At 38.4% G+C, this 27,420-nt stretch overlaps 1 protein-coding gene across 2 annotated transcripts in view; it reads right to left on the bottom strand.

Annotated features, from left to right (window-relative positions):
• Positions 1-27,420, bottom strand: part of prkcbb (protein kinase C, beta b) — a 138,859-nt gene that overhangs the window by 69,530 nt on the left and 41,909 nt on the right. For both annotated transcript variants that reach the window (XM_038280340.1, XM_038280339.1), the window contains exons 3-5: positions 19,782-19,864; positions 4,696-4,807; positions 4,385-4,513 (exon numbers count right to left, since the gene is read on the bottom strand). In XM_038280340.1, coding sequence (XP_038136268.1) covers positions 4,385-4,513; positions 4,696-4,807; positions 19,782-19,864 — 324 coding nt within the window. The remainder of the gene's footprint in view (positions 1-4,384; positions 4,514-4,695; positions 4,808-19,781; positions 19,865-27,420) is intronic.

Consider the following 27,420-nt stretch of genomic DNA (forward strand, 5'->3'; position numbering starts at 1 on the left):
GTCATTTAATCCTGGATATGTTATGTTGTTATTGAGTACACTGACCTCACATAAGCACAGCTGTGAAACGCAATGCATTTTGGAAGTGATTCTGTGTGGTTGTTTTGAAGCTCGTTTAAACAAATACATGTGGGGGAGTTGTTGCATTATGAGCAACTATAGCTCTTATCATGACCACCATGAGAAAAAGTTCTGATTTTCCAACATGAAAGCAAAACAGCAGTAAGAACACTGAACATTACCTTCAACAAAAAGGGCACCATATAAATGACTCTGTGTTAGAAGCATTTAAAAAGGCAAGTTCAAAACAACAACAACAAAAAAAAAAAGTCAATGTTATATTAAGTTATTCTACTGTACAGCTATTTCCCGTAGTTGATACGAGTTCTTGTTGTTGTTGGTTTGCAGCTTCCCAGCTCTTGTTAGCCAAGCTATCATTAACTAAACGTAACCGTACCACCCAAAAAGTTAGGAAACAATCCACTGAAATTTGTTTCCAAGTTTGAAGACGTTTCGCTTTCCATCTAGGAAGTTTTTTTTAATTGAAAATGTCAGAATTAGCATTGAGTTTGAAGCTTTATATAGCAGCCCAAAAACGTAACCGTACAAAATGCGGAAGATTCTCAGTCATCCAGGTCACAGTCAGTCCATAAAGTTAAAAAACAATCCACTGGACTTTGTTTCCAAGTTTGAAGATGTTTTGCTTCCCATCCAGGAAGATTTTTCAATTCAAAATGTCAGATTTAGCATTGAGTTTGAAGCTTTATATAGTGGCCCAAAAACTTGTTTTGGCTTAGAAAACATGCAAAGTGAACCAGAAGAATGGGTCCGACCCTTAGGGTTGGGAAGTGGTTTGGGTTCTTTTGTTAGCCTGCAATACCCTACACTGGTCTATGCCTGTAGAAGGGGGATCATTAGGGGCAATTGTTGGCCTAGCTGCTCAGACTAGATGTTTTTTTTCTTATCCTCTTATCATCTCAACCCCCACCCCCATGCATGGGGGGAAAAATCTTTTATAAAAAAGCTAGCTTTGAACTTAACCCTATTCTGACAACTGAAAAAGCTTCCCGGATGGGAAGCGAAACGTCTTCAAACTTGGAAACAAGGTCCAGTGGATTGTTTTTAACTTTTTTACAGTAACCGTACAAAGTGATTGAAATTTTTTCTTTGTGTTCAAAGCAAATTACACGTTTGTTTGTTTTTCCAGTCTATAAAAAAGTTGAAGCCAGCCAAATATGAAATTCTCTTTATGTGCCTCTAAAGCAGGGGTCTTCAACGTTTTCCAGGACGAGGACCCCCAAACTGATGGCGAGATGGAGCGGGGCCCCCCTAATTATATATATTGTATGAAATTCTGTTATATTAACCTTTTCCTATAGTCACTCTATTACAGATGGAGTAATAGAGTACTTTAATAATCCTGGAATTATTCAAGTATTTCTGATTCGGATTCCTCATTGATGAGACAGGTGTTGTGAATGAAACGGTGACCACCAATGTGAGCATTGATGATTGAAAGACATCTTCTGCCTCCATTTATCTATTTACTACAGTGTGTTGAATTCATGTTAATATGTATTTAAAGACATTTCAATTAGTGGAAAAAATTGCAGGGGGGAATATTAAAAAAAAGTCTAATCAACCAAAACATTCGCAGTACCTCTGTAGACCCCCTAGGGGCTGCAGACCGCCTATTGAAGACCTCCGCTATAAAGGTTAAAGTTTAAGTCCTTCACTACACTCAGGTTTTAGGTCTCATCATTGCTTTGTAGGTTTAATAACTGCAGCTGGGTGCTAACTTTTGATTGCTCATTCTTTTGTCATAAAAGAATCACTTCAGTTGTTTTTTATTTAGCTGAATACATTTTTGCAATGCACAGATAAGGACTTCTATTCTTCCCCAGTCTGCATTCATATGGACGTCAATGAACATTAAGACACTAGCAGACTCTGTACTATGGTGAGCATGGAAACCTGGCTGGAAGAAGTCAAAGCAGCTGGCCATTATTATGAAGGCATCCAACTGTTAAAATAAAGCTTTTCTAAATAATGGTGAGATTTAGATTTGTTTGTAGTTCTACAGCAGCAGAACTACAACCATGATGTTCCCTTTGATTTGTTGTTTTGTCCCTTTTATATCTAGTCAGCATTTATCTGTATTTAAATGTAAAGCTAAACAAAATATAACAATACATTCAGCATCTTTGCAGATATTTCAAGTTTCCAAAAGCAGTTTTTTAAAAGCATTTAATTTATTTAAGAGCTGATGACACAAAGATACAGAAAAATAAAGCCCACATTTGGACAACTGCTCAAATTGGAGTGCAATTACAAAATACATTTAAAAAAATATGAAAAATGAATTAACTGAGACAGAGTTTAGGTTTATAATAGCAGATATTCAATTCAAAAGAATACACAAGTTAATCTGCACCTTTTATCATTGACTCAATGAAATGGTAATTAGACATTAAAAGGATTTATTTCATTTTGAAGTATTGTTAAAACTATGCTGGGATGAATGAGTGTAGAACATGGTATTTTGCTGCCACCTGCAGGTGAAAGTAGGTACTTCATGTAAAGACAAGTTCTTACAAACCAACCCAATTTTTTTTTATTTTAGGTTAAAGGCGTTTTTTGTTTTTCTTATAAATATGTGGTGGAGAGAGGAAGACTCTTTAAACAGCATACAATCATAGGGATTATGCAACTTTCATTAGGTTTATTAAGTAGGACAACAGCTGCAAATTTCTGTTAGACCTTCATTTATGCTAAACAATTGTTCATCAAGTCATAACATTTTAAATTTTGATCTGAAGGTAAATGAGACGTTGGAGGCTCCTCTAAATAAATCTAATAATCATTAAAAGGCAGATTTGTGCGGCGTCCGCTGTGAAGCGTGCACTGTACCGGTCATTTTTGGTGAAGAGAGAACTTAGCCAAAAGGCAAAGCTCTCGATTTACCAGTTGATATACGTTTCTACCTTCATCTATGGTCATAAGCTTTGGGTCATGACTGAAAGAACGAGATCCCAGATTCAAGCGGCTGAAATGAGTTTTCTTCGTAGTGTGTCTGGGATCTCCCTTAGAGATAGGGTGAGGAGCTCAGTCATCTGGGGAGGGTTTAGAGTAGAGCCGCTGCTCCTCCACATCGAGAGGAGCCCTTTGAGGTGACTCAGGCATCTAGTTAGGATGCCTCCTGGACATCTCCCTGGTGAGGTGTTCCAGGCACGTCCCAGGACATCTGGAGGGACTATGTTTCTCGGCTGGCCTGGGAGCACCTTGGGGTCCCTAGGGAAGGGGCTGGTGCAAGTGGCTGGGGAGAGGGACGTCTGGGCCCTTTCTAATGAAGCTGCTACCCCCATGACCCGACCACGGATAATTGGAAGAAGATGGATGGATGGATGGATGGATGGATGGATGGATGGATGGATGGATGGATGGATGGATGGATGGATGGAATCCTCAAAAGGCTTAAATAAATAAAGCTTTCTTCTAAACTAATAGGTGAATAACATTTGATACAGATATTAGCTGTAGACAACTAACGTTATAAATGTATGAGTATAAAATAACTAATAGCCAACATCAAATAATTATAATGATGGAAATAAATAAAAGTTATAAAACTAAAAAATAACAAACCTATATTAAAATCATAAAAGGAAATAAAATAATCTGCCCAGTTTGAGTTAAAAGGTGAGGCAAACAGGTGGGTTCATAGTTCAGGTAAAGTGTCTTTATCTCCACTAATAAGAGATTTGTAAAATTAAAATATTTATGGCTACAGCCTAAAATTCAAACAAATGACAAAGGAAATTTAACCAAGGAGAAACAAATAAAAATCAGGTCTTAATGAGAATATTTTTGAGTACAGTATGTTTTAGAAAGATGAGGAAAAAAAAAACGAATGACAACTTCTCCGTCTAGAATTTATTTAACACTAAAATCTGTCAGTAGAAGGACTCGGTTCTTTTCACTAAGATGCACACAAACTCCAAAAACAGAGCGGCAAATATTCAGCGTCTTCAGCTTTTATACACAGAGTGGTGTTAAACAAAATCAAAATGATAGGTGGTATAAAAACATTGTGTAGACTTTAGACCCCCTTTGCAGAAATTGAACCACTCCTTTTCTCTGCCTATCTGCTCTGTCAGTGTTATCTAACATCCTGTTACTCTCAGCCTTGTCTGTGTCAAGCATCGTTTCCCATAATGCTGCACTTTGCTGTTCTGTTTTGTGTGATGGCGATACTATGAAACTATCTTCTCACTTCATCTCACCCATCCTAACAGCAGAGGGAGACATACACCTGTATTTTTCACCTTTCCCAGCACAGGTATTTGTGCCGTCTCCCTAAGATGCACTTACTAGATGTACTTACTAGTGACGGTGAGAACATTAGTCTTGACCTCAGCACTGATCTCGATACGGCCTCTCCTCTCAGTGTGGTCTGTTCCACACAGATTCGGCACATTGGGAACGCAGCGCTTGTGGATGTTCATCATACAGTCTGGAAAACACATACAAGGCCAAATCTCAGAACATAGATTGAATATAATGTTTAGTTTGGGTATTTTAAGGAAGCAACAGGTTTAAACACATCACAAACAAAAGTAATTATCAAAAATTTCCATTTAGATATGGATAAAAATGTCCATAGATGAAAGGTTAGGGGTAGTTTAGAGCACGTACGGTCACATCTCATTCCCTGGTGTATGAGGCCGTACAGTAGGGAGCCGCAATGGTCACAGAAGGTGGGGCTGGAGTAGGTGTGGATCTTAAATTTATGCTTTGCCCTGGGGTCCTGATGAGAAACATCAAGAGAAACATGAAAAAAAACTTGTTAGACATTAAAATAATCCACTTATGGGGACAATCATTTCAGCGCACCTGATTGGATAAATGATTTATTTATCATTTGCCAAAAAAGGACAAAAAAATATCTTTAATCGCAAGAAAATGTTCCAGTAAGCATTAACAGGAAGTTTATTTGCAGAAATGGGGGGTTGACTCTTTCATCTGATAAAGATAGATTTCCTCTGCATCACTTTGTTCATATCAGTTACAGGAGAACACAGAAACGTCTACAATCAAAGTCTGACAGCGTTTATGTGTGTAGGTGAGCATGCCTGCCTGTCTGTGAGCACAATAGTCCATCAGAGAAGGTCAGCCTTCCTCGAAGTTTGTTAAAAGGGAGTAGTGGTCATGCAAAAACATGCAGCCACCTGTTTGAATCACATAATGGGTTACTGGGTGCTAAATAAACCTAGAATAGAGACCTGTGAATTCAAATGTTTTACAGGGAGAAAAAGTATGTTTTTAATACAAATCTTTTTGTTTAAGTTTCTATTCTATCAAAAAAATGAATTATTCCTGAAATATTTAAAGCAGGATTATATTTCAGCATGAGCCTCTGGCGGCTACAGACATTGGGGATCATTGACTGTTCTTCAGTAGTCTTTCAATGATGATGAGTTCAGATTTTGGAAATATTTATGTTATTCTTCCAATTCTTTTTCTAATAATTATCTCAGTTCTTAGCTTTCAGTCTGTAGAAACATTAAAGAGTAGTAATACAGGACCTACCCTTTAAACTTTTTGTCTTTTTGTGACATGTCTCAACAGTCTTTGCATACTTAGCTCAGGTTAGATGAAGAGCATCTGTGGACATCTAATGTTTTTCAGTCTTTTCAATGATTCTCAATCAGATTTTGATACGGACTTTGATTAGGCCATTTTGAGATATGGATTTCCTTGCCTTGCTACTGTGTGATACCGCACCCATGTTTCACATGGGGTTCAGGTTCCAGCGTTAGTTCATAAAACAAACAGTAAAACTAAAAGTTTTATCATTATCTGGTCTCCTCTTACCAGAGCATCCTCCTCCACATGTCTGCTGTTCCTAGTGAAACATAGGGCATCTCACCACCTGCATATAGGTACATCACTAGTTCCAGCTTTCTGTTTTTGTCTTTCTATTGTCTATAACAGGCTCATTTCTGCACATTAATATGCATCACTTGCTTATAAGCATACATTAGAGGATTTACGTGGGAGTGATTTCTTAGGGAGGCACTACCTTCAGTTTTCTGTGCTATCGCACCATCAAACATATGACTTATTTAAGGATAATACAGGAGGGTGTTAAATCCTGCTTGGCATTTCTGCCTGTCGCACCTCCTCCGGTGCCCATGGGTCAGCTGCAGGGTCATCAGCCAGGAACCACCATTCACCAACGTTTCGCCCCTTTAATCCTGGAACGTCTCCTGGTGGCGGGGCAGTGACAGGGACGTCTCCCTGTCACCCCCTGCAGCTGAAAGATGTTATTCCCTGCAACTGTTATCTGGGGGTTAGGTGTTATTCCCCCAGGTTCTGTCCTTCCTCCGCAGCCAGAGCCAAAAGCTCCCTTTCTCCGCCTCCTCAGCCAGTTCCTTTGTTGCCTTCCTCAGCCTTCCTCCCCTGACTCCCACGTCTTTCAGGAGGCGTATGGTCGACAACCCTGTGAAGCCTCGGCATCCGACCTCTACTGGGTAGATGGTAGTCTTCCAGCCCGCCTCCCGGCACTCTGCAGCCAGCTCTGAATACTTGGCCTTTTTTCGCTCAAAGGCAGCTTCGATCCCTTCCTCCATTGGCACAGTGAGCTCAATGAGGGCTACCGCTCTTGCCTTTATGGACCACGCCACAATGTCTGGTCGGAGAGATGTGGTGGTGATTTCTGTGGGAAACTGAAGCTTCCTGTCCAGGTCAACCTTCATGCTCCACTCCTGGCCAGTAGTGAAGGGCCTTGAGGTTTCTCTTTGCTTGAAGCTTCTGATTCCTCCTTCCGCGACAAAGATGGTGGGGTCCTCTGCTGGCGATGGTGTTCTACTACCCTTTCTGCGCTCCTCCAGCACTTCGGCTAGCTTTCTCAAGACCTGGTCGTGGCGCCATCTATAGCGGCCCTGTGAGAGGGCCACTTTGCAGCCTGACAAGATGTGCTGGAGGCTTGCGTTGGGAGCATTGCAGAGTGCACAACATTCCTCGTTTCCGAACCACTGATGAAGGTTCCGAGGACAGGGAAGCGTGTCATATGTTGAGCGGATAAGGAAGCTAAGTCTTGCCTGTGGGATCTTCCACAAGTCTGACCAACTGATGTTCCTGGTTGAGATTCCCTCCCAGGTTGTCCAGCTTCCTTGTCGTCCCTGAGACACAGCCTTGATCTTATAGCGGTCTTCCTCCATCCTCATCACCTCCGCCACCACCATTTCCTTTCTTTCCTTGTGTTGGGCCTTGGACCAGAAGCGTGGTGCTTCTCCCCATCCTAGGCCTGCTCTTCCTACCTGCACCCTGCCTACAATCTCCTTGTGCTGCAGCCGGCTTACCGCTTGGTCGACCTCGGTCTGGGCGTTCCACTTGCGGCCAGTCAGGACCCTGGCATTAGCATTCCTAACCAGCTCATCTGTGGACTCCCGTAGCTCGAGCACCAACCTGGTCTTTTCTTGCATGTAGCCCAGCTGTAGCGATCTTAGGGGTAGCTGGAGCATGTTCCTCCCAAATAGGCCAGCTTCAGAGAGGCACCGTGGCAGCCCCAACCACTTTCGGATAAATGAATTGGCTTTCCCATCCATCCTACTCACGGTTGATGAGGGGATCTCACTCATTTTCAGGGGCCACAGCAGTCTCTGGTAGAGTGTAAATTGGTAACACCAGACCTTGTATTTGCCCGGTAGTTGGCTTTGGTCAATTCTCGTCAAGCCATCAGAGAGCTGCTTCATAACGGTTTTCCCCATTTGCTTGTCAGAAAGCTCGGCAGTGTACTGCCTCCCAAGGCTTTTGATGGGCTGCTCTGCAAGGAGTGGGATCTTCTCTCCCCCGACGACGAAGGTGGTGCTGTCGTTCCGGACACCTCTCCTGAGTGACAGGCTACGGGACTTGGAGGGCTTGATCTTCATCCTTGCCCATGACATCAGCTCATCAATCCTCCTCAGCAGTCTTGCTGTACATGGTGCTGTCTGAAGGAGGGTGGTGACGTCGTCCATGTAGCTCCTTAGCGGGGGGAGCCTCTGGCCAGTTATTCCTCCTGCCATCTGCCTTGCACCGATGAGGATTATTTCAAACGCTGCTACAAACAGTGTAGGTGAAATGGCACACCCCATCGCTATTCCGACTTCAAGCCGCTGCCATCCAGTAGTGAAGTCAAGGGCAGAGAAGCACATTTGCAGGTTGTTAAAATAGCTTTTTACCATGCTTCTGATGCAAGCAGGCATCAGAAGCATATAAAGAATATAACATGTTATTTCCGATCAATTCTCCAAAAAACAGAAAGTAATTAGAGTTATTTAGACATCTGACAAAACAGATTATGATTCTTTTGTCTTCTTAGGTTTAAGTTTAAGACAAATCCTTCTTTTGAAAATATATGTAAATGTCAAACTGGGGTGGGGGAAGAAAAAAAAACAACCTATTTTTGTCTGATGTCAGTAAAGTGCCTCTGTGAATTCATGCATGTCAGACACCTGCAACCACAGCAGTCAGAATACACACCTGCATATGAGTTCTGTGACAGTCAAGATGTTTTCAGGGTAGCTTCATGTTATAATGAAAGTTTGAATCTTTTAGATAAAAAGGAAGAACTAATTCAACTGGATTTCTACTCTGAATCACATCTAATCTGGGATATGATGGAACATTTTGAACATTACCTCTTCTTAAGAAATCAAAGACACTCTTAGCATGGAGTTGTGTTTGCATGATTTTAATATGTGCATTTTTCTTCTCCTGTCTTGTAGTCCAAGAATTGAGCTGGGAGCAGTGGCGGCCGGCCCATAGGGGGCGCTGGGGCACCGCCCTCCCTGATAAGAAGAGAGAAACGTAAAATATATTTTTAGAAATTAACTCATAAATGTCAGTTTTACTCTCTAGAGTGTTTACATATAAGCAAAACAAATTATATAAACTACATTTTCCTATCTACTGTCATTCATTTGTGGATTTCCACAGACAGACTCCTACCGTCTCTGTTCTGGGGGCGCTGATCAGACAGACCCACATTTGCAGAGAATCTGTCAATCATGTACTATTGCTAGGTGAATTTAATGGCCAATCAGCGTCTCAGAACTTTATGGTCTTGGGGCTCTGAAAATACTGCACTTTAACAGGCTTCTGCACCCAAGCGCAGGTGCAGACAATTAAAGGGAAGATGGCGAATGTAACAAACGAGATGCAGCTTCCACCAAATTCGGTGAGATCCTTATTTATCTACCCGTTTGCCAGAAGAACATCCCTGTTGTAGGGTAGGAAAATTTCATGTCATGGTTATTGTGACTGTGACGAATCCACATCCTGTAACTTTGCGCGCCACACACACATTCCTGTTATACTGTGTTTGTGAGGACCAATCCGCTCGCGCTGAGACCAGTAGCTCCATTAACTTAAAACACACAAGCTGTCCTGGTTACCTGCTGGCATATTGAGGGTGCACACTTAATATTTCAGTGGGGTTAGCCGTGTGTGTGTGTGTGTGTGTGTGGGGGGGGGGGGGTGTACGTGTTTATGCTACGGGGACTTGTCATCTTCAGTCTGGCTGCGTCTTTGCTGGGTTCAAACCCAGTTTGGTGTAATTGAATAAGTCAATGAATCTGTGTAAAATAATTAAGTTGTAAAAATTATTTGTTTTTGTACATCAATTGTTTGTGGAGGTAATATATGGACAAAACTGATTTATGAGAAGAAATCAGAAATAAGAGAGCCTGAGGTGAGGGGCTTAAACTATTTAATGAGGGCTGTGGGAAGAAGAGCGGCCATTTTTGTTTTCTGTTCCTTTGTTACATTGCTGGTAACTGGAGGGAGGCTGAGGCCCAGAGGATCTTGTACATGTTTATTTTCTTTTCCACCCTGTTTTGAGTTTTTGAGCACAATAAATCACCAACACCGGTAACCCGACTGAGCCTGGATTCTTGGAGGCCAAAGAACCCCGTCACAGTGACCCAAATCATCACTGTTACTGTTATTATATAGTAAATTAAATCATTACTGTTAAATTGTATGTATTGTCCAATTGTTTATTTGAATTCTTATTCCGGATTAGTTGGAGACATACACTAGGCTATATCAGCCCCACCAAAAATATTTTTCACCAGCCGCCACTGGCTGGGAGGTAGAATAGCTTTAATTCCAGATAACCCATTTTAACAAAAAGAAACACAGAAACGGATCCCTAATTAACAAATAATATCCAATTTGTGCCTCCATTTTTTCAGGATTTGGCTAATGGGAAATCAGTAAAATATATTTTTTTTTTTTTGTCTAAAACTGGGTAAAATATAGGAAGTAATCTTAGGGTGAGAAAAACAGAGTTGTATGAAAACTTTTTGTCAAGAAAATACAGAGAAAAAAACACAACAAAACAAAATAATACTTTCTTTATTAGTGCCCTCTTTCAAAGTTTGACATCCAGGCAAGAAGAAAAGTTTTATTAGTTTTCCAACACATCTGTTCTGCTTGTGTGCAGAAAGCCTAAAGGAAATTTCCATCTATACGTGGGCAGAGGATCTTTGCCTTAAAGTGAGTGAAACTTTTAACAGTTTTAATCTTCCTCTAGGAAAAGGCTGTTTAAACTATTAAACTATTAAAAGTGATCTCAAACTTGTATTTCACTCTGTTTATATTTATATATATATATATATATATACACTCACCGGCCACTTTATTAGGTACCCCATGCTAGTAACGGGTTGGACCCCCTTTTGCCTTCAGAACTGCCTCAATTCTTGGTGGCATAGATTCAACAAGGTGCTGGAAGCATTCCTCAGGGAGTTTGGTCCATATTGACATGATGGCATCACACAGTTGCCGCAGATTTGTCGGCTGCACATCCATGATGCGAATCTCCCGTTCCACCATATCCCAAAGATGCTCTATTGGATTGAGATCTGGTGACTGTGGAGGCCATTTGAGTACAGTGAACTCATTGTCATGTTCAAGAAACCAGTCTGAGATGATTCCAGCTTTATGACATGGCGCATTATCCTGCTGAAAGTAGCCATCAGAAGTTGGGTACATTGTGGTCATAAAGGGATGGACATGGTCAGCAACAATACTCAGGTAGGCTGTCGCGTTGCAACGATGCTCAATTGGTACCAAGGGGCCCAAAGAGTGCCAAGAAAATATTCCCCACACCATGACACCACCACCACCAGCCTGAACCGTTGATACAAGGCAGGATGGATCCATGCTTTCATGTTGTAGACGCCAAATTCTGACCCTACCATCCGAATGTTGCAGCAGAAATCGAGACTCATCAGACCAGGCAACGTTTTTCCAATCTTCTATTGTCCAATTTAGATGAGCTTGTGCAAATTGTAGCCTCAGTTTCCTGTTCTTAGCTGAAAGGAGTGGCACCCGGTGTGGTCTTCTGCTGCTGTAGCCCATCTGCCTCAAAGTTGGACGTACTGTGCGTTCAGAGATGCTCTTCTGCCCACCTTGGTTGTAACGGTTGGTTATTTGAGTCACTGTTGCCCTTCTATCAGCTGGAACCAGTCTGGCCATTCTCCTCTGACCTCTGGCATCAACAAGGCATTTCCGCCCACATAACTGCCGCTCACTGGATGTTTTTTCTTTTTCGGACCATTCTCTGTAAACCCTAGAGATGGTTGTGCGTGAAAATCCCAGTAGATCAGCAGTTTCTGAAATACTCAGACCAGCCCTTCTGGCACCAACAATCATGCCACGTTCAAAGTCACTCAAATCACCTTTCTTCCCCATACTGATGCTCGGTTTGAACTGCAGGAGATTGTCTTGACCATGTCTAAATGCCTAAATGCACTGAGTTGCCGCCATGTGATTGGCTGCTTAGAAATTAAGTGTTATAGAGCAGTTGGACAGGTATACCTAATAAAGTGGCCGGTAAGTGTATATATATATATATAAAAAAAAACAAATAAAGCAGATGGTACATGAGGGAGCTCCTAGATAAGCAAATGGATTAAGTGATATACTGTCCATGGAATAAGAAACCTGCCATGACTGTCCATGTAGTCAGTGGAAAAATGTACACCACATAATTCAAAAGCTTGCAGAACTCTCAGCTATTATTCTCAATTATTGTTATTATCAGTCTGTTCTTGTCAAAGTCTCTCAACAACTTTTTTTTCCTGCTGTTTTTGAAAGACTTTAGCTAACCTATCTTTAAAATAATAAGTTCAGTTAAACTAAAGCTTTACCACCAGACCCTGAAATTCAATCTATGTTACACTGATTATTTGCTGGGCTATTTTGTGTCAATGTCCAGTTTAGCGACCCAGTTTAATTCCAGTTTCAGACATATGGCCTGAACATGCAAAACTCACCTTTATATATATGACACTATTTTTTTTTTTTAATAACACCAGAAAGAACTAAAAAGGTTAAGTGTACAGATAAAGAGCAGGCATGCAAGACATGGTTTCTACTGGCCAAATCACCATCTTATTGTTCTATTTAAAGCCTAAATGTACTCTAATATCTTGTGAAGATGAAATCCATGTCCAACCGCTCCACTCTAAACACACCGAGCAGAATAGGTTGCTTGGCAAAAACTGTTGTGTGTACTGTATGCTCTTTCGAACCAAATCCTCATCCCTCAGCTACAAGGCTTGGTATTTTGTATGTGGTCTTTGTTGCAGAACTGTCCACATACAACTTAGTAATACTAAGTCACACTGCCATCTTTTTTTTTTTTTGAGTTTTTAAGGAACTAGCAGCTTGTTGTTTGGATAGTAGGCTGACAGTTAAAGAGGGTAGAGAGGGGGAGAGACGTGGCAAAGGACCACAGGCCGGTTTGGAACCCACGTCGAGGACTAAGGCCTCCATACATGGGTCGTGCACGCTAACCACAGCTCCACTATCACGCCCACGATGCCATCTTTTAACAGGAGAACAGACTCAATCTATCTTCTCCCACTTATTCCGTCAGGGTCAAGGTGGGGCCGGAGCCTATCATCGGCAGTCTATGGGTGACAGGTCGCCAGTCTGTGGCAGGCCACAGACAAGAGAACAGACCTTTTCCTGAAAATCCTTCCAAACAGGCCTTATGTGGTCATGATTTTTTCTAATTTCACTGTCATGGACTTAAACATGAGTCTCTAAAGTCATTAACAATGGCTTTCCATTATCTAAACAAATGCCTGTATTACACAATAGGAAACCATCAAAACATCCAATTTTATAGAAGTTGTCAGACCTGCTGATTAGGGCTGAACTAACAATTATTTAGCATTTTTTTTCTATTAATAATTGGATAGCAAAAGGTTCCTTAAAGAAGATTTTTCATGAAATCAAATTAGATTAACCTAAAACTTTTCCACTGGAGGAGGCTGCATATTGAGGGACGAAAAATCTTCAATCTATCTTTAATGCAAAATGTTCATATATTTTTTTTTTACAATTTTGCTATAATTACTGCTCTAATTGGGTTGCTCCTTCAGCTAAAGGCAGAGTTTATAGTCTCTATGCTCCAGTTAATGATTAATCGATTACTAAATCACTAATCACAATTAATCCGATTAATTGTTTCAGCCCTACTGCTGATTATCTGTTACTTTGCTGCTTTCACTGCCAGAACCTGGCTGCTACTTTCCATCTTAATTTTATCAATGCAGAGGAGATCCACTTACTTTCTAATACTGCAGTTCGATTCTCTGGAAAACTTTAATTCAATCCTTGCTTCAAGTTTAGAATTATCATATCATGATTTTTTAAAATTATTTTCCACTTCAATTTTTGTTCAGTCTTTCCCTGCATTCCTTTGTTTTATCAAAGCACTGTCCTGTCCAAGTATATATCCTGCCGACAGCATTAGTCATCTCCCGCCGACACACAAATCAAACACATGCTGTCATGTTATTGGAAATATCCTGTGATAGGCAGGCTTCACTTGGTGCAGTGAAATTGGATGAAATTTCACCTTAAGTGAAATGTTCCATTTCCTGACAGGTTAATATTAGCTTGTTAATTAGTTGCAATAGTTAGCCTGTGCCCCACATCTGCAGCATACTGCTTTTTTTAAGCAAGATTTCTGAATCTGTTTCTTTCAAAAAAACTGTTGATCCCAGTTTTTCACTTAAAGAAATACTTTCCAAAAGATGATATTGTCTTTTTTTAATCAAAAAATATAATTTTTTATTTGGTCATTTAAGGGCAACTTGTTTGCAACAAGTAGTAGCAGCAGCCAATGTGCATTCAAACAAAATTTACCCAATAAGTAAAAAAGGAAATAAGACAACTCACAATGTTAAACGAGATCAATAAAAAAAAATGCATTGATATTTGAATATATATATATGAAAGAAAAGTTCAATTCCAGTTAGATAGCACCCTTAAGTTCTTACATTTATACGTGTAGTTTGTTTCAAAAGCCAATACCTAAAAAGATAAAACTGTTTTCTGTCGTAGGTGGAGCATATCTCAAAGTAAATGTCTCAGTGTATTACAGATTTAACACAACTGGCATGATATAATTTATTTTTTGGGGGAGCTTGAAACAGTTATTTTAAATTTGTGCAAACAAACCTTAAGGTTAACAAAACATATATTAAACATGTGTACAGTATATGCTTGTTCCTTAAGCCTCAGAGTTATATACCATTAGCAAGCTGTGGGCCTCAAATGTAGGTTTCATTAGAGGACATCATCCCTCGACTTCTCCCACAGGGAACTCATTCTATTAACCCAGATCTATAATTGAATTCTTCTTTTATACATACATAGCTGACAGAAGGAAAGAAAATGAAAGGTAGTGTGGGAATTAATGAGGCACAAAGACATGATCCTGCAGACAACACACTTAAATGTTTTAGGTCTTGTTTTTTAATTTGTTGCTTTAGGCATCAATCTAAATAACTCAATATTTCTGCTTTAACTGGGTGTAAATATTTGTGATTTTTTTATTATTATTATTAATGATACTGACAAGTACTCTGCTCTTGGACCATTTCAAGTATTAAAATAAGCAACTAGTTTTGAGCAGAGGTAGCATACTTTCCCAAGGGTCGAAGTCATAAGGTCATGAACTCATTAAAGAAACAGTATGATGATGGTGGCACGGCCCCATAATTAAGAGCGGAAGACCCCTGGGTGGACTTAAAATAGACAATGTACTGGGGTGGTTTCAGGTTGGGTTTAAAAGGAGACTAGTGGGAGGTATTTTCAAGGAAGGGGAGCGCTACAGTACATGGATGCCAAATATAGAAATGTTCAAGTGCCATAAACGAAGGGAGCTGGCAGAAAATAGAAAGGAAACGATGGAGATGGATGTTGAGAACAGAAGTGACGAATGGAATACGAAACAAAAAAACAGAAGTTTAGAGTTAAAATTAAGAAATGACTGAGGGGGGATTTCTAATTCGCTTTATAATTATAACATAAATACTCAAAAGAACATTACAAAGCCGTATGATAAATAGTTGTGCGACAGATTGTTCATTTTTCAGGTAAATATGATAAAATATATTTAAAATTAAAGGTCATACATTTGCCTCTAAAAAATAGCATTTTAATTTGTAGACTATTTAAAATCTTTTATATCATTTAGGGCTGAAACTATTAATCGGATAAAACGTGATTAATTCGATTAATGAAATAATCGTCAACTAATTTAATTTAATTCAAATCAAATCAAAGTTTATTTATATAGCACTTTACAACAACACTGGGATGACCAAAGTGCTTCACAGAAAGATAAAAACATTGCAAAAAAAATATCAATAAATAAAAAAAATAGCATAAAACAATGTGTCCTAAGTATTAGAAGCCAGTTTTAAAAAAATGAGTCTTTAATATGGACTTAAAAAGGTGCAGATCTGTAAGAACCTGCAGACCGAGGGGCAGGTTTTTTCACAGTTTCGTTGCGGTAACTACAAAGAAACGATTGCCCCACTGTTTGTAGCGGGACCTATGGACGTCCAGAACCATTTGATCAGCAGACCAGAGAGCTCTGCTGGGGCACTGTACGGTCAAAAGCTAAGTTAAATATTACAGTGCGAGACCATGAGGGGCTTTAAAAACAGGTGTTAAAACTTTAAAATCAATCCGAAAACAGACCGGGAGCCAGTGCAGGGAGGAGAGGATGGGAGTGATGAGGCTTTGCCTGGATGAGCTGATTAATAGTAAACTTGAGCTTAGAGACTCTAAAACATTACTTTAGCTGATAGAGCAACCCAATTAGAGCGGTAATTTAATCAACATTGTAAAAAAAATACATAAAAACCTTGCATTACTATGAAAAACCTAAACCTTTTTGTCTGTCAATATGCTCTATCCAGAACTCCTCAAGTAAAAAAGTTTTAGTTTCACCTCGTTTAATTTAGTAATAAATCTTCTTCAACACACCTTTGACTAACTGATTATTAATCGATTATTCAAAAAAAATAATTGACAGATTAATCGATTTACAAAATAATCGCTAGTTTCATCACTACTATTATTACTAGTCTACACCAGAACAGAACAAATTCACACATAGGAAAACAAATCGAAACACAACCTCATGCTTACATGTACATCTCAGAAATGTAATTAGTTAAAAATGGGAAAGCAATAGTGTGGCATCGCAATCAGCTAATAGATGCCTGCAAATGTTTCCTCAGCCACTAATAGGCTCCCAGTCTGGGTCAGTAGGTTACAAAATGCTGACTTGACAGATGTCCATAGTACAGTCCCAGTGAAGCTGACAACAAAGCTGGTTGCTCACAAAGTGCAAAGGTGAACCAGCAATAGGATTCTCACACCCTTGAGAGGATTGCTCTGGAAAATCCATTAAATAATTAGTTGTAGCTTCACAGAGGGTTGAAAAAGACTACAGTTAGTGCCAAAGGAGCCAGTATGCAAAGAAACAAATCTACAAATCAACTTCAGATGTTCTTTTCCTCGTCTCAAGCTACTTCTGAACCAGAGATTTAAGAAAAATCTTACCTGGGCTCAGAGAAAAGGAGCTAGACTGTTACTCATTGCTCTGCAGACCTCATTTTAGAGAAAATCAATATTTCGTTTCATCTAGAAATCAAGTCCTGAAGCTTGGAGGAAGAGTGGAGAGGAGTAGTATCCTACTTCAGTATGAAGTTCCCACAGTCATTGATGCCTTGGGTTACCATGCCTTTTGCTGTGCGGCCCACAGTTTTTGCAGCCCTCAACCAGAAGCACTTGATGCTTCTCATTCTGACAAGCTGTATGGTGAGGATTTAATTTTTCAACTGGATTTTGCACCTGTCTTTACTACTGAAGGTAACAAAAAGCTGCAGCACAATGATCATAGTATGTTCCTATGTTTGGGTGCTTGGCAATCTGGGCTGACCCGAACCCTAACCTGTCAATACTAAGAGGCAGATGAAGGCCCGTATTAAAACGATCTTGACTATCATTAGACCTCGGCACAACCACACTTAATTTATGAAGGAATCCATGCAAAAAGGAGGAACAATGTACCGAATGAGAAGAAATAGTCATATTTTTTAGAAGACTTAAATTTCTTTTATGTTTTCTTTTTTTTTATTTTTATTCAACATATTTTTTTCTTTTGAACTTAAGGGATTTATGAGCCTTATTCATCAAAACTACAAGAAATAAAGTCTTGAAATATTACTATCTCTGAAAGGAGCAACAAAGCTTATTTAACTTTTTCATTATATTGTAACATTTTGAGATGTGACATTTTAGAAAGACCATTTATTTTTTTATTTTTTTATGCACAGTGGGATTTGTGTGGGACATTAAAACTAGGGTCAATTAGCTTATATAGAATTTCCTTTGTCAAGATCACATTTGATACAGAAAAGGTTCTTTATCAAATGGAGAACATATATAAAAAAAAGCTAAATAAAAAGATAATGGTTCAGGTTGCATGTGGGAAAAGCTTGGCCATTAGGGAGTTTCTGAAACAGAGATTATAGAGAAGACTCTCTTTGAGTCACTGCACCAACTAAGAGCTGCAAAAGAAGTGATGTGAAAGATGGGGAAAATAACCTAGGTGGGTTTTAGAAACAGATATAGCTTTATCAGTCAGGAAGCCAATAGGCAGACACATGTATTTCCTCTGGAGGCGTCTTAGAGAGTGAGTTTGTCAGATTGAAAGAGCACTCCAGAGGGAGGTGACAACAGGTGGGACTTAAGAAGTGGTGCTGAGATAATTAACGAGAAAAGGGCAAATCATTTGGTTCTCTGAGATAAGAGAGTGGATTTGTATTTTTTTAATACCCGTGACTTAAGCACCTCTTAAAAGCACTTGATGTTTTAAAAGCAAAATGCAGCATGAAAAAAAGGCCAAGAGTTCATCTCTGATTTTGATTTTAACTCTATGTAACAAATTTAAATCAATAATGAAGCTACACATGTACTATTTCCTTAAATTACTAATACAGCAGCTTCTGTAAATTCACATGCTAAAGGGAGTCTTATCCGTTTAATACGAGGATGAAAAAAGCAGAGAGAACTGAAACTATGGTTTGGCTGCTCAACTGTGTCTCAACAGCGTGGAGAGGTTTGATTGAGGTTCATCAAGGAGCAATGTTCATGCAATGTCTCTTTCTTCTATTTCCCACTAGAGTCTAATTTTATTTCAAACTGAATTGTATGTATTATGTCACTGCATGCTAGGTATACTATAATAACAAAATTGCAACGCCAGATTGACAGTAGTTATGTGTTTGTATCACTTCCAACCATTTGGACTATTTGTGTGTCGTTACAGGAATAAGATTGTGGGTTTGTTGGTGTGTGTCAGTTTTTTTTTGTTTTTTTTTAGTGGAGTGGGTGTTAATATATCAGTAAGTTTGTCACCTGAACGTAAGTAGTTGTTCATGTGGCGAGAAGGGCTGAAGACCTGCAACACCAAGCTCACAAGAGCAACAAAGGACAGATGGACGTAGGCTATAAAGCCTCCCCAATCCAGCCAACAGCCACATTGCAATCTCCCATTTTGCAGGGCAAACTCAGCAAAATCGGGGAGCACCAAGAAAGGAAGACCCTCCCCGGAGAGGCTCCAACCAGCTGGGCATCCATCGGCCTAACATGGCAGCAAAGACTTGAAGGACCAAGGGAAGTCGAGATGTACACCGGAGCTGCAGCCAGCGGCCGGCTTGATTGTCTGCAGACAAAAGCCTTGAAACCGGAGCGCACTACAAAGGGACATGGTCTGAACATGCAACCAAAAAACAAATAGAGAAAGGCCCCGGGCAGACCCCATTTCCACCACAGGCACACTGTGCGGGAGCCAGAGAAGACTTTAAAAGAAGACTATAGTTGTGCAATCTATAAAACTAGAGTTTATATAAGAGCAACAAGATGAGGCCACTGGAGAAGAGAAGCGATTAAAGGTTTTGTCTGCAGTTTGCCATAAATCCTGTAGGGGAAATCGCAAACATACAGCATAAGGTTCTCTGGTAAAATTAGAGCAAAACTGTGACTTGATGGATGGAGCTAGACACAAGAAAAACATTCAACAGAAGCTGTTGTAGAACGCAAAAAACATTAAACCTGATTCACCTTCTATCAGGGTAACGATGCTAAACATTTGACCAGAGTTGGATGAAAAGATCCTTTCTGTGACTAGATAAAAACCTATTTGACAAAAACACACAATGTATTTTTTTAAACTTCACTCCTTAGGTAATTAGGCTTTTTCGTTGCACATGTGGATGTGTAACACCTTGTGGGTGGTCAAACATATGAAATATAATAAAAAATATGGAGATTTGGGATCTTAATCTGAAAAGCTGTTGAAAATTTGAAGTCTTATTGATATCTAAAGGCACCTTTTGGACTATACTCACATCTGAGGCAGGTCCTTTGTCCGCGCCGGGACAGGAGAAAGTGACAAACTCATGGCAACGCTTGTGAACCACGAAACAACACACTGTGAAAAGAGAAGGGGAGACAAAATGCATAAATTTTCGGTCTAAACTCACAAAGCAATGTTTCAATATGAAGATCAACATTTACAACAAGGTAATTCTGACCAGTTTTTTAAAGTATTGTTAGGGACGATTGCAGTTTCTTTCGAGGTTTAATGCAGCTGATGAACAGCCTAGTAAGTGTCTTTGTTAGGGTGAAAAGGAGAACAAAATACCAGAAATACAACCGTAATAACATTTTATTATAACAAAGGAAACAATAAAAAGGTAAATTTTAAAGAAAAATTGTAAACACCCCAATACTGAAGGGAAAGTTGTATTAAACTCTAGTGATTACACAATCACAAAATCCTAATATTTCTTTAGCAGTTACTCAAAAAGTAAGCAGTGGCATTCAGAAATAAATCGCAGCTTGTAGTTTCTACTGCTGCTGCAACAAAATGAGTATGCATGATCAAATTTACAGTGCCCCCCCTCTTCCTCTTTTGAAAATAAAAAAAGCAACCAAAGAGAGAAAGGACGGTTAAAATCGTCTTCATTTGCGGGCATAAAGTCTATATTGTCAGACCTACAGTACATGATAAAACAGGGCTGCAAATAGAAATATTGAGGAGTCCATTTACAGATTTTCTGCATTCTGATTTATTTCCATCCAGGTTGAAGCTGACAGAAAAATTCTCGCTGTGAGAGTACTTTTGACATGACACAAATGTTTTTATTTAAATCAGCGCAAATTACAAATGCTTTTAGACAGACGTCTTGGCTGCGGTAACTTCACTCCTGGAAGCAGCACTTATTTCAGTATTTAAAAGCTTAAGTAATGGAACAAAGGGATCCTGTGCGTCTGTCTTAACACCTACACTCTCTTATTATAACTCCTACAGCATTGTCATTTAGTGAGACGGCCCTTCCGAATCTATAGGACGCAAGTGTTACAAGCTAGAATGTACACCATCTTCTTATCAGGCCATGCCCCTCTGTTTATGGCCTTTCAACAGCATTACACTTTTCCTCCCTGGGCCCAGATTTGTAGAAAACAAGAAGAATGCACATCAAAGAAATCTTATGCAACCTGCCGCCAAAGGATATGAAAAGCGTGACATGGTTCCACTTGTCAGGTTGGTAACAATCAGCGGAGCACAAACGTGAAAGCACTGATGCACAACGAAACCTGCCATCTCCCCCCGATCAGTGTCAGCTCCACTGACAGCCAAGACAAACACGGAAGGGTAAAAATATCACAGACACTCAGAGAAACAGTAAATCCGAAGACGCCCTGGAGTCCATATATAGAATATAGTACAGAAATCTACTGAATGTCTAACAGATGATTTCTTAGAAGCCAAAGTCAATCTAGTTTACAGAAAAATAAAAATTTATAGTAATCTTATAAGTGAATTAGTTATTAGGTTTGACATTGGTAATGCATGTAGAATTATAGATAGAGCATATAAGCATCAGATTTGTGGTTGGAAGAATTGAATTGGGCTCTTTAGACGTAACGGTAATTTCTTGGAACGTTCAATCACAGATCTAAATCTTCCCTTTTAGAGTTTTCTTTATCTACTTGGTTAGGCTTACTAATTTAAGAATTGATTATGATGCAGAAAAGGTGGGAGGCTCAAGACAGATGTTACTTGCATGAAACATTCCTACCTTTATTATTTGTAGCGGCTCTTAATAATTTTATTTACCATGAATGCAGTCGTTCAAGTAATAATTTCTCTTAGAGGGCAATTTGCTTTAGGGATGTAAAAATGCCCAGAATACCACATATACTGTTGTTATGATGACTGTCATTGTTGACTGAAATCTAAATTGCATGTAACAAGGAGATCATGTCACTTCAACTTGTTAAATTCCAGTTCAGAGAATAATTGGACGAGTCAGTTGCAAATGCAGGCAGGAGGTCATAAGGAAATTTTACTTGGTGAGACATCAAAGCTAGTTCTATATAGTCTAGGGCTGCAGCTTATTGATTATTTTACAAATCAAAAATCTGTCAATTATTTTTTTTCGATTAATCAATTAATAATGGGATAGCCAAAGCTTTCTTAAAAAAGATTTTTTTAAGGAAATTAAACCAGGTGAAACTAAAATGTTTTCACTTAAGGGAGTTCTGGATAGAGCCTATTGACAGACCATAAAGTTTTTTTTATTTCAAATGCAAAATGTTTTTCTTCTTTTTTTTTTCTTCCAAATTTGGATATAACTGCTCTAAGTGGGTTACTCTGTCACCTACACTCTCTATACTCGAGTTAACAATTAATTGATTAATAAATTAATAGTCAGTAATTTCAATAATAGATTATTATTCTGATTAATTGTTTAAGCCCTAATATAGTAAATAAAAAAATATTGTGGATCTTTTTTTTAAGCTGAAAATGTAAGTGCACCAAACATTGTGCATGTAAATGAAAAGTTTAAGTTTGTGTTTTCCTGTATCAATCCATATGGACAGATTTACTCTTAATGATGAGCTTGTGGAGTTAAATTCAAAGAAATGGAGAAAAAGGTGCAGCAGACACTGTATCTTTAACTATCTCCATGGGAAAAGAGTGCGAGGCCATTGGCTGTGCAGTTTTATGCACCAATTTGCACCATTCTGAGGCAGCAAATGAAGTCTAATTTTAAATAGAAACATTAGTGTTTTCTATTTTTAGCCCAATAATACAGTAGGCTTCATTGGTTGTGAGGATGAATTTGCCTGCCTACAAGATGACTCAAGAAGCAGTAAACTATGTCCACAGTATGTTTTACATTGCCAAAGGACATTTGCTCTCGTTTTTTTTTTTTTTTTTTTTTAGCGCTTTAAAAGGATAAAAAAATGTTTCAGGTTATAATGCAGAGCTAAGGAGGACAACATAAGGTAGACTAAGGTTTTAAAACCACACAAAAAATGTTGTTTTTAATAAGACATGTTGCTGAACACTGTTGTTAAACTGGGTAAGAGAGTGCTACTGCACTCCTTCCTGTTTTATCAAAGACACATTTGTCTATTTTCAAATATATCTGGTCAAAGGGTGCCATGGTGTCAAAGTAAAGTAACACTATAAATTCCCCCGTGAAGGTAGCAGTTTGTTAAACAGCTGTCATGAATTTGCCGTGTTTCCTTTTCTTCGCGACAGTAGTGGGGAAAGTAGTAAAAAATTACAATAAATAACAAATAAGTAAAGTTAATGGAAAATACATTTAGTCAGGTAATAAAAACAAACAACATAACTTCTTGCCTACTTAACCCCAATTACTTAATTCTAAAAATTAGTTAATTCACCATTTATTAGGTGTCTTCTGATGCAGTCAGATATTGTGTCCTAATTCTTAGCTGTTTTTCAATCATTAGAATAAAAATTATCAAAACAACACATTAAGAGATGAGAAATATATTGCCAACAATATGAAGTTTTAAAACCTATTTAAACAAAGGCAATATTGTGCTATAATGTATTTTCATTTACCCTCCAAATAGCAAAGCAAACCCAAATGACAGAAAATAATATTAGAACCAAGAAGCTGACAAAAGCCCTTTACATCTAACTTTAAAAGTTTGCACCTTTTTTAAAACATGCTTGTTTTTAGTCACTGAAGTGACCAGATGTGGGTAGAGAAGCCAACATTGGTACTAAAGTAACAGAAGAATTTAATGCATTGTTTTAAGGTTACTGAAGTAAAAGCAACAGCCTGAATGAAACTCTTCAGAACTCACCTCTGCTTTTAATATTGACCTCTGTAAATTTTGTAGTGCTTAGGATTTTAATGGACTATATTTTTATTCAACATCTACCATATTCTTGAATCTAGTAATATTCTGCTTAGCCTTTCTTCATGTCTAAATTTTCCTTATCTTGCTGTGCTTAATTGTTCTAGCCCAGCATGGGTGCAGATAGTTTAACTCAGCTAAGTCCTAAAAAAAAACTAAAATTAAATTAAGTGGGTGTATCAAAATATTTTTCTAACTCTATCAAAATGCTTATACTAAAGGAAAAAATTGTTGATGTTGGTGAAGATTCTCAGTCATTCAGGTCATATTCATTCCAAAAAAAGAAAGTTAAAAGCAATCCACTAGACTTTGTTTCCAAGTTTAAAGACGTTTTGCTTCCCTTCCAGGAAGCTTTTTCAATTCAAAATGTCAGGAATAGCGTTAAGTTCAAGGTTTTTGGAATATGAAATTATCATAACAGGAGTGTGGTAGGTTGTTTTTCTATCAAAAGAGTTAGATCATGCTATACATTTTTGTTTCAATTTATTTTAAAGCTGTTAACTTATCTCACACTATGATTATCTCGTCCTAACTCGATACCTCATCATGATATTGCATCCTAATTATGATGTTTGCATTTCAAAATGAAAGCTTTTTTGCCGTTTTACTCTCTAATAGAGCTTTCTATACTTTACAAACCACACAATATCTAACATAATTTTAAAGAAACAGTCATGTTGGCCATTAAGTCATATCTCAATACACTGGTTGCTTTACTGCAACATTATGTGATGTAATAGTTAACAATAAAAAATAATACATTATTTTTTCAATAATTTTACCATTAAAGGGCAGATATGGCATTATATTTAAATGAATTGTTCTTTGCAGCTGTGAGTGGAGGGAGAATAATTAGCACAAAACATGTTCTCCGACACACACATTACAACACACATGTGCACCTGAATGGTACTTCACTCCCACGCAATATTCTCTTACTGGTTACACCACCTACACACAGCGATGATACAGTACTACACGCACACACACACTGAAAACCTCCCCCTCACTCAAACGACATGAGATTGCAAACACGGAACGTGCAGGTGGAGGGATTGGAGTACAGATAGGAATGGTGTGAGCTGTTCGCAAAGATTGCTTCGAGGCGACTGCTCTTTTTGGGCTACCACTACTGCCAAATCCTTAGACAAAACACACACACAGTGATGCTACTAAACTATACTACACATTTTCAATACTGCAACCCAGGGGCCACAACAAACAGGCGATCTGAACATAAATAGAGCCGGGACTTAAATGCTGTAACCACAATAATTAGTGATTGCTTCTTCTAATATTTACAACAACAAAAGAAGTACATAGTGCTTTAAATAAAGACTGATTAAACCACTTAATTGCAAAGATGCAATGCAAGATATAAATATAGCTAAGTGAAAAGAAATGATTAAAGCAGCGGAGCGGATCTTCAAATAGAGAAGTTGGACTTACTTTCTCTTCAGGTGGAACGTTACTTTATATTCTACGGATTGAATGCAAAGTTGGGGGTTAGGTTTTCTTTTTTTGGATGACAGAAATGGTAAGTAAAAGACTATTTTAGGCTGTTTTAGTGGACACACATTTATTGCATTCTATATAAAATACATATCTTTTTAATTTACTGTCTCAAAATAAGACAGAGAAGACTAAACCTTTGCTGGTTTAAGCTAATAATTATTACCTAAATAACTTTTCTGTTTGTTAGAGGCCGGAATAATGAGATTATCTTTCATTGTTTTCTTTACTGACTTCTTCAAAGTCAAAAGTTTACATAGACTAAAATAAGAATAAAAGAATAAACAGAAAAGCCCTGATAAAGCAATTGCTTTTTAGTCTTCTGATAGGAGAATGATTGCAATGCTTTAGTTAATTGTGAGTGCTTTTCAAGGAACACCTCAGACATATTACTCTGTAGTCACTCCCATAATTATCTTCCTATGCCACATGCAGCCCTTCCTTTTTCTCTTCTTTTAGCACTGTTGTCATTCGTTAAGGCTCAGTTAGCATTCTCCTCAAAGAAAAGAAAATTGTAATTCAATTCAATTCTATGAAAATCAATTCAGTAAATCTTTATTAATCCCTAAGGGAAATTCAGTCTCCCACGCAAATTCTACTTTCCCTCATAATTAAACTGTATCCAGTAAGTATTTTTGCATATTACAACTCTGCATTTATCCTAGCCTAACAGTGTCACTACATGATTTCAAACAACATACATGTTTGAAAAACAATTATTCATGCCTCGCTGCAGCTTGAAGATATCACAGATTCTTGACTAATACAACCAACATCAGGTAATGGCTTTTCTGTTCCTGTTTGCAAGTTTTACAGGGAAGCATTTGTTCCCAATGTCAGCAAGACAGTTCTGTGTATGATTCATAACTGATTTTTTTTATTTTTTTTGCATTAAGTTTGCATCCTCTCCCAATGCATGCATGTCCACAATTCCCCCAAAAAACATCACAAATGTTAAGTTAATTGGTCTGTCTAGCGCTTAGCAATAGTTTTGTATCCCGCATCTCACCCTATGACTTCTGGAGGTTGGTTTTGCATCAGACCTCCCCTGGATGGACACATTTTACATTGCAACTGCAGCTTTCACTATATTTGATTTTAAATTTTATGAGTCAGGCCGTGTAAAGTGTAAAGTGAAAACTAAAGAACATGTTTTCCCACATTTTTATCAATGAAAATCTTTCTTTGTTCCATTTCTGTAAGTATTGCTTTTTTTGAGTACCTATTTCAAGTTTGTTGTTAATGACAAAAAAAGTCAAGTGAAGTATGGGGTATAGTTTACATACAGGACTGCTCTGATAAGATGAAACTTGTTTTTTGGGTGTCAGGATAAACAGTAACACTGAACTTCACCTCAAGAGTGAAACACTGGTCAGAGTAGCTAAATGCGAAGTCATTCCAGAAGAAAAGCTTCAATACTTAGACATCAATATAATTGGGAATCAATCGTAAAACTTGTTTCTGTTTCCTGACCCTCTCCATCCACCTGACTGAGCTTCAGTTATGCTGCACAAGAGAATTCGCCAAAACTCGAATGTCTGGATATACAAAGCTAGTAGAGGAATCCCCTTAAGACTTTTATTATGGTGAAAAGCAGCTAATAGCTATCAACTCAAAGGTGCTGTGGTAAAAATTAATGCCCCACCTTTCAGAGTTTTCATCGTAAAACAAAGTTATCTGATTTCTGCTACACTTTACGAAGAATAAAAATATTTGACAAACAAAACGTTGCGCTTGTGGCTTAAAATGTCTTACCAACATATCAACATATGTTACCTAATATATTTACGGAACTGCTTGTGATCAATTTGATCAGCTTCGTACAATGGTCCCTTTATTATTACATTGTCAACACAGACTGGCTGTTGCATGATTGCTTCATCTCACATGGATATGTGGTTTAAGCCTGCTCATTTACCCAGTTGGAAAATAAATACTGAGGAGTTTACTGTTAGAGCTATCAAGCTAAAATATTGATTTTGATTTATTTACCAGAAAGGATTAACCTTGAATGCCCAGGATGTGTGAGATTTTTCTCAAACTCTCATCCTCTGACCCATATTAATCAGTATAATCACTCATTAATCCCTGTTCTGCTCATTTTCCTCCATTCCTCCATGTTATATTGCGTTAATTCTCACCGATCTCCTTTATTAAATGTTGGCAGAAGACAGATGTTATACACAGGGTTTCCCTCTAATGAGCTGCCAACATGTGTGTATTTGTGTGTGCCTGCGAGACGCAGTGACAAGCTGCACAGCGATGTCCCAGATTCAAATGCTGTCA

The sequence above is a fragment of the Cyprinodon tularosa genome, unplaced genomic scaffold (assembly GCF_016077235.1).
Source record: "Cyprinodon tularosa strain WSP-4 unplaced genomic scaffold, ASM1607723v1 ctg159, whole genome shotgun sequence".
Taxonomy (NCBI): domain Eukaryota; kingdom Metazoa; phylum Chordata; class Actinopteri; order Cyprinodontiformes; family Cyprinodontidae; genus Cyprinodon; species Cyprinodon tularosa.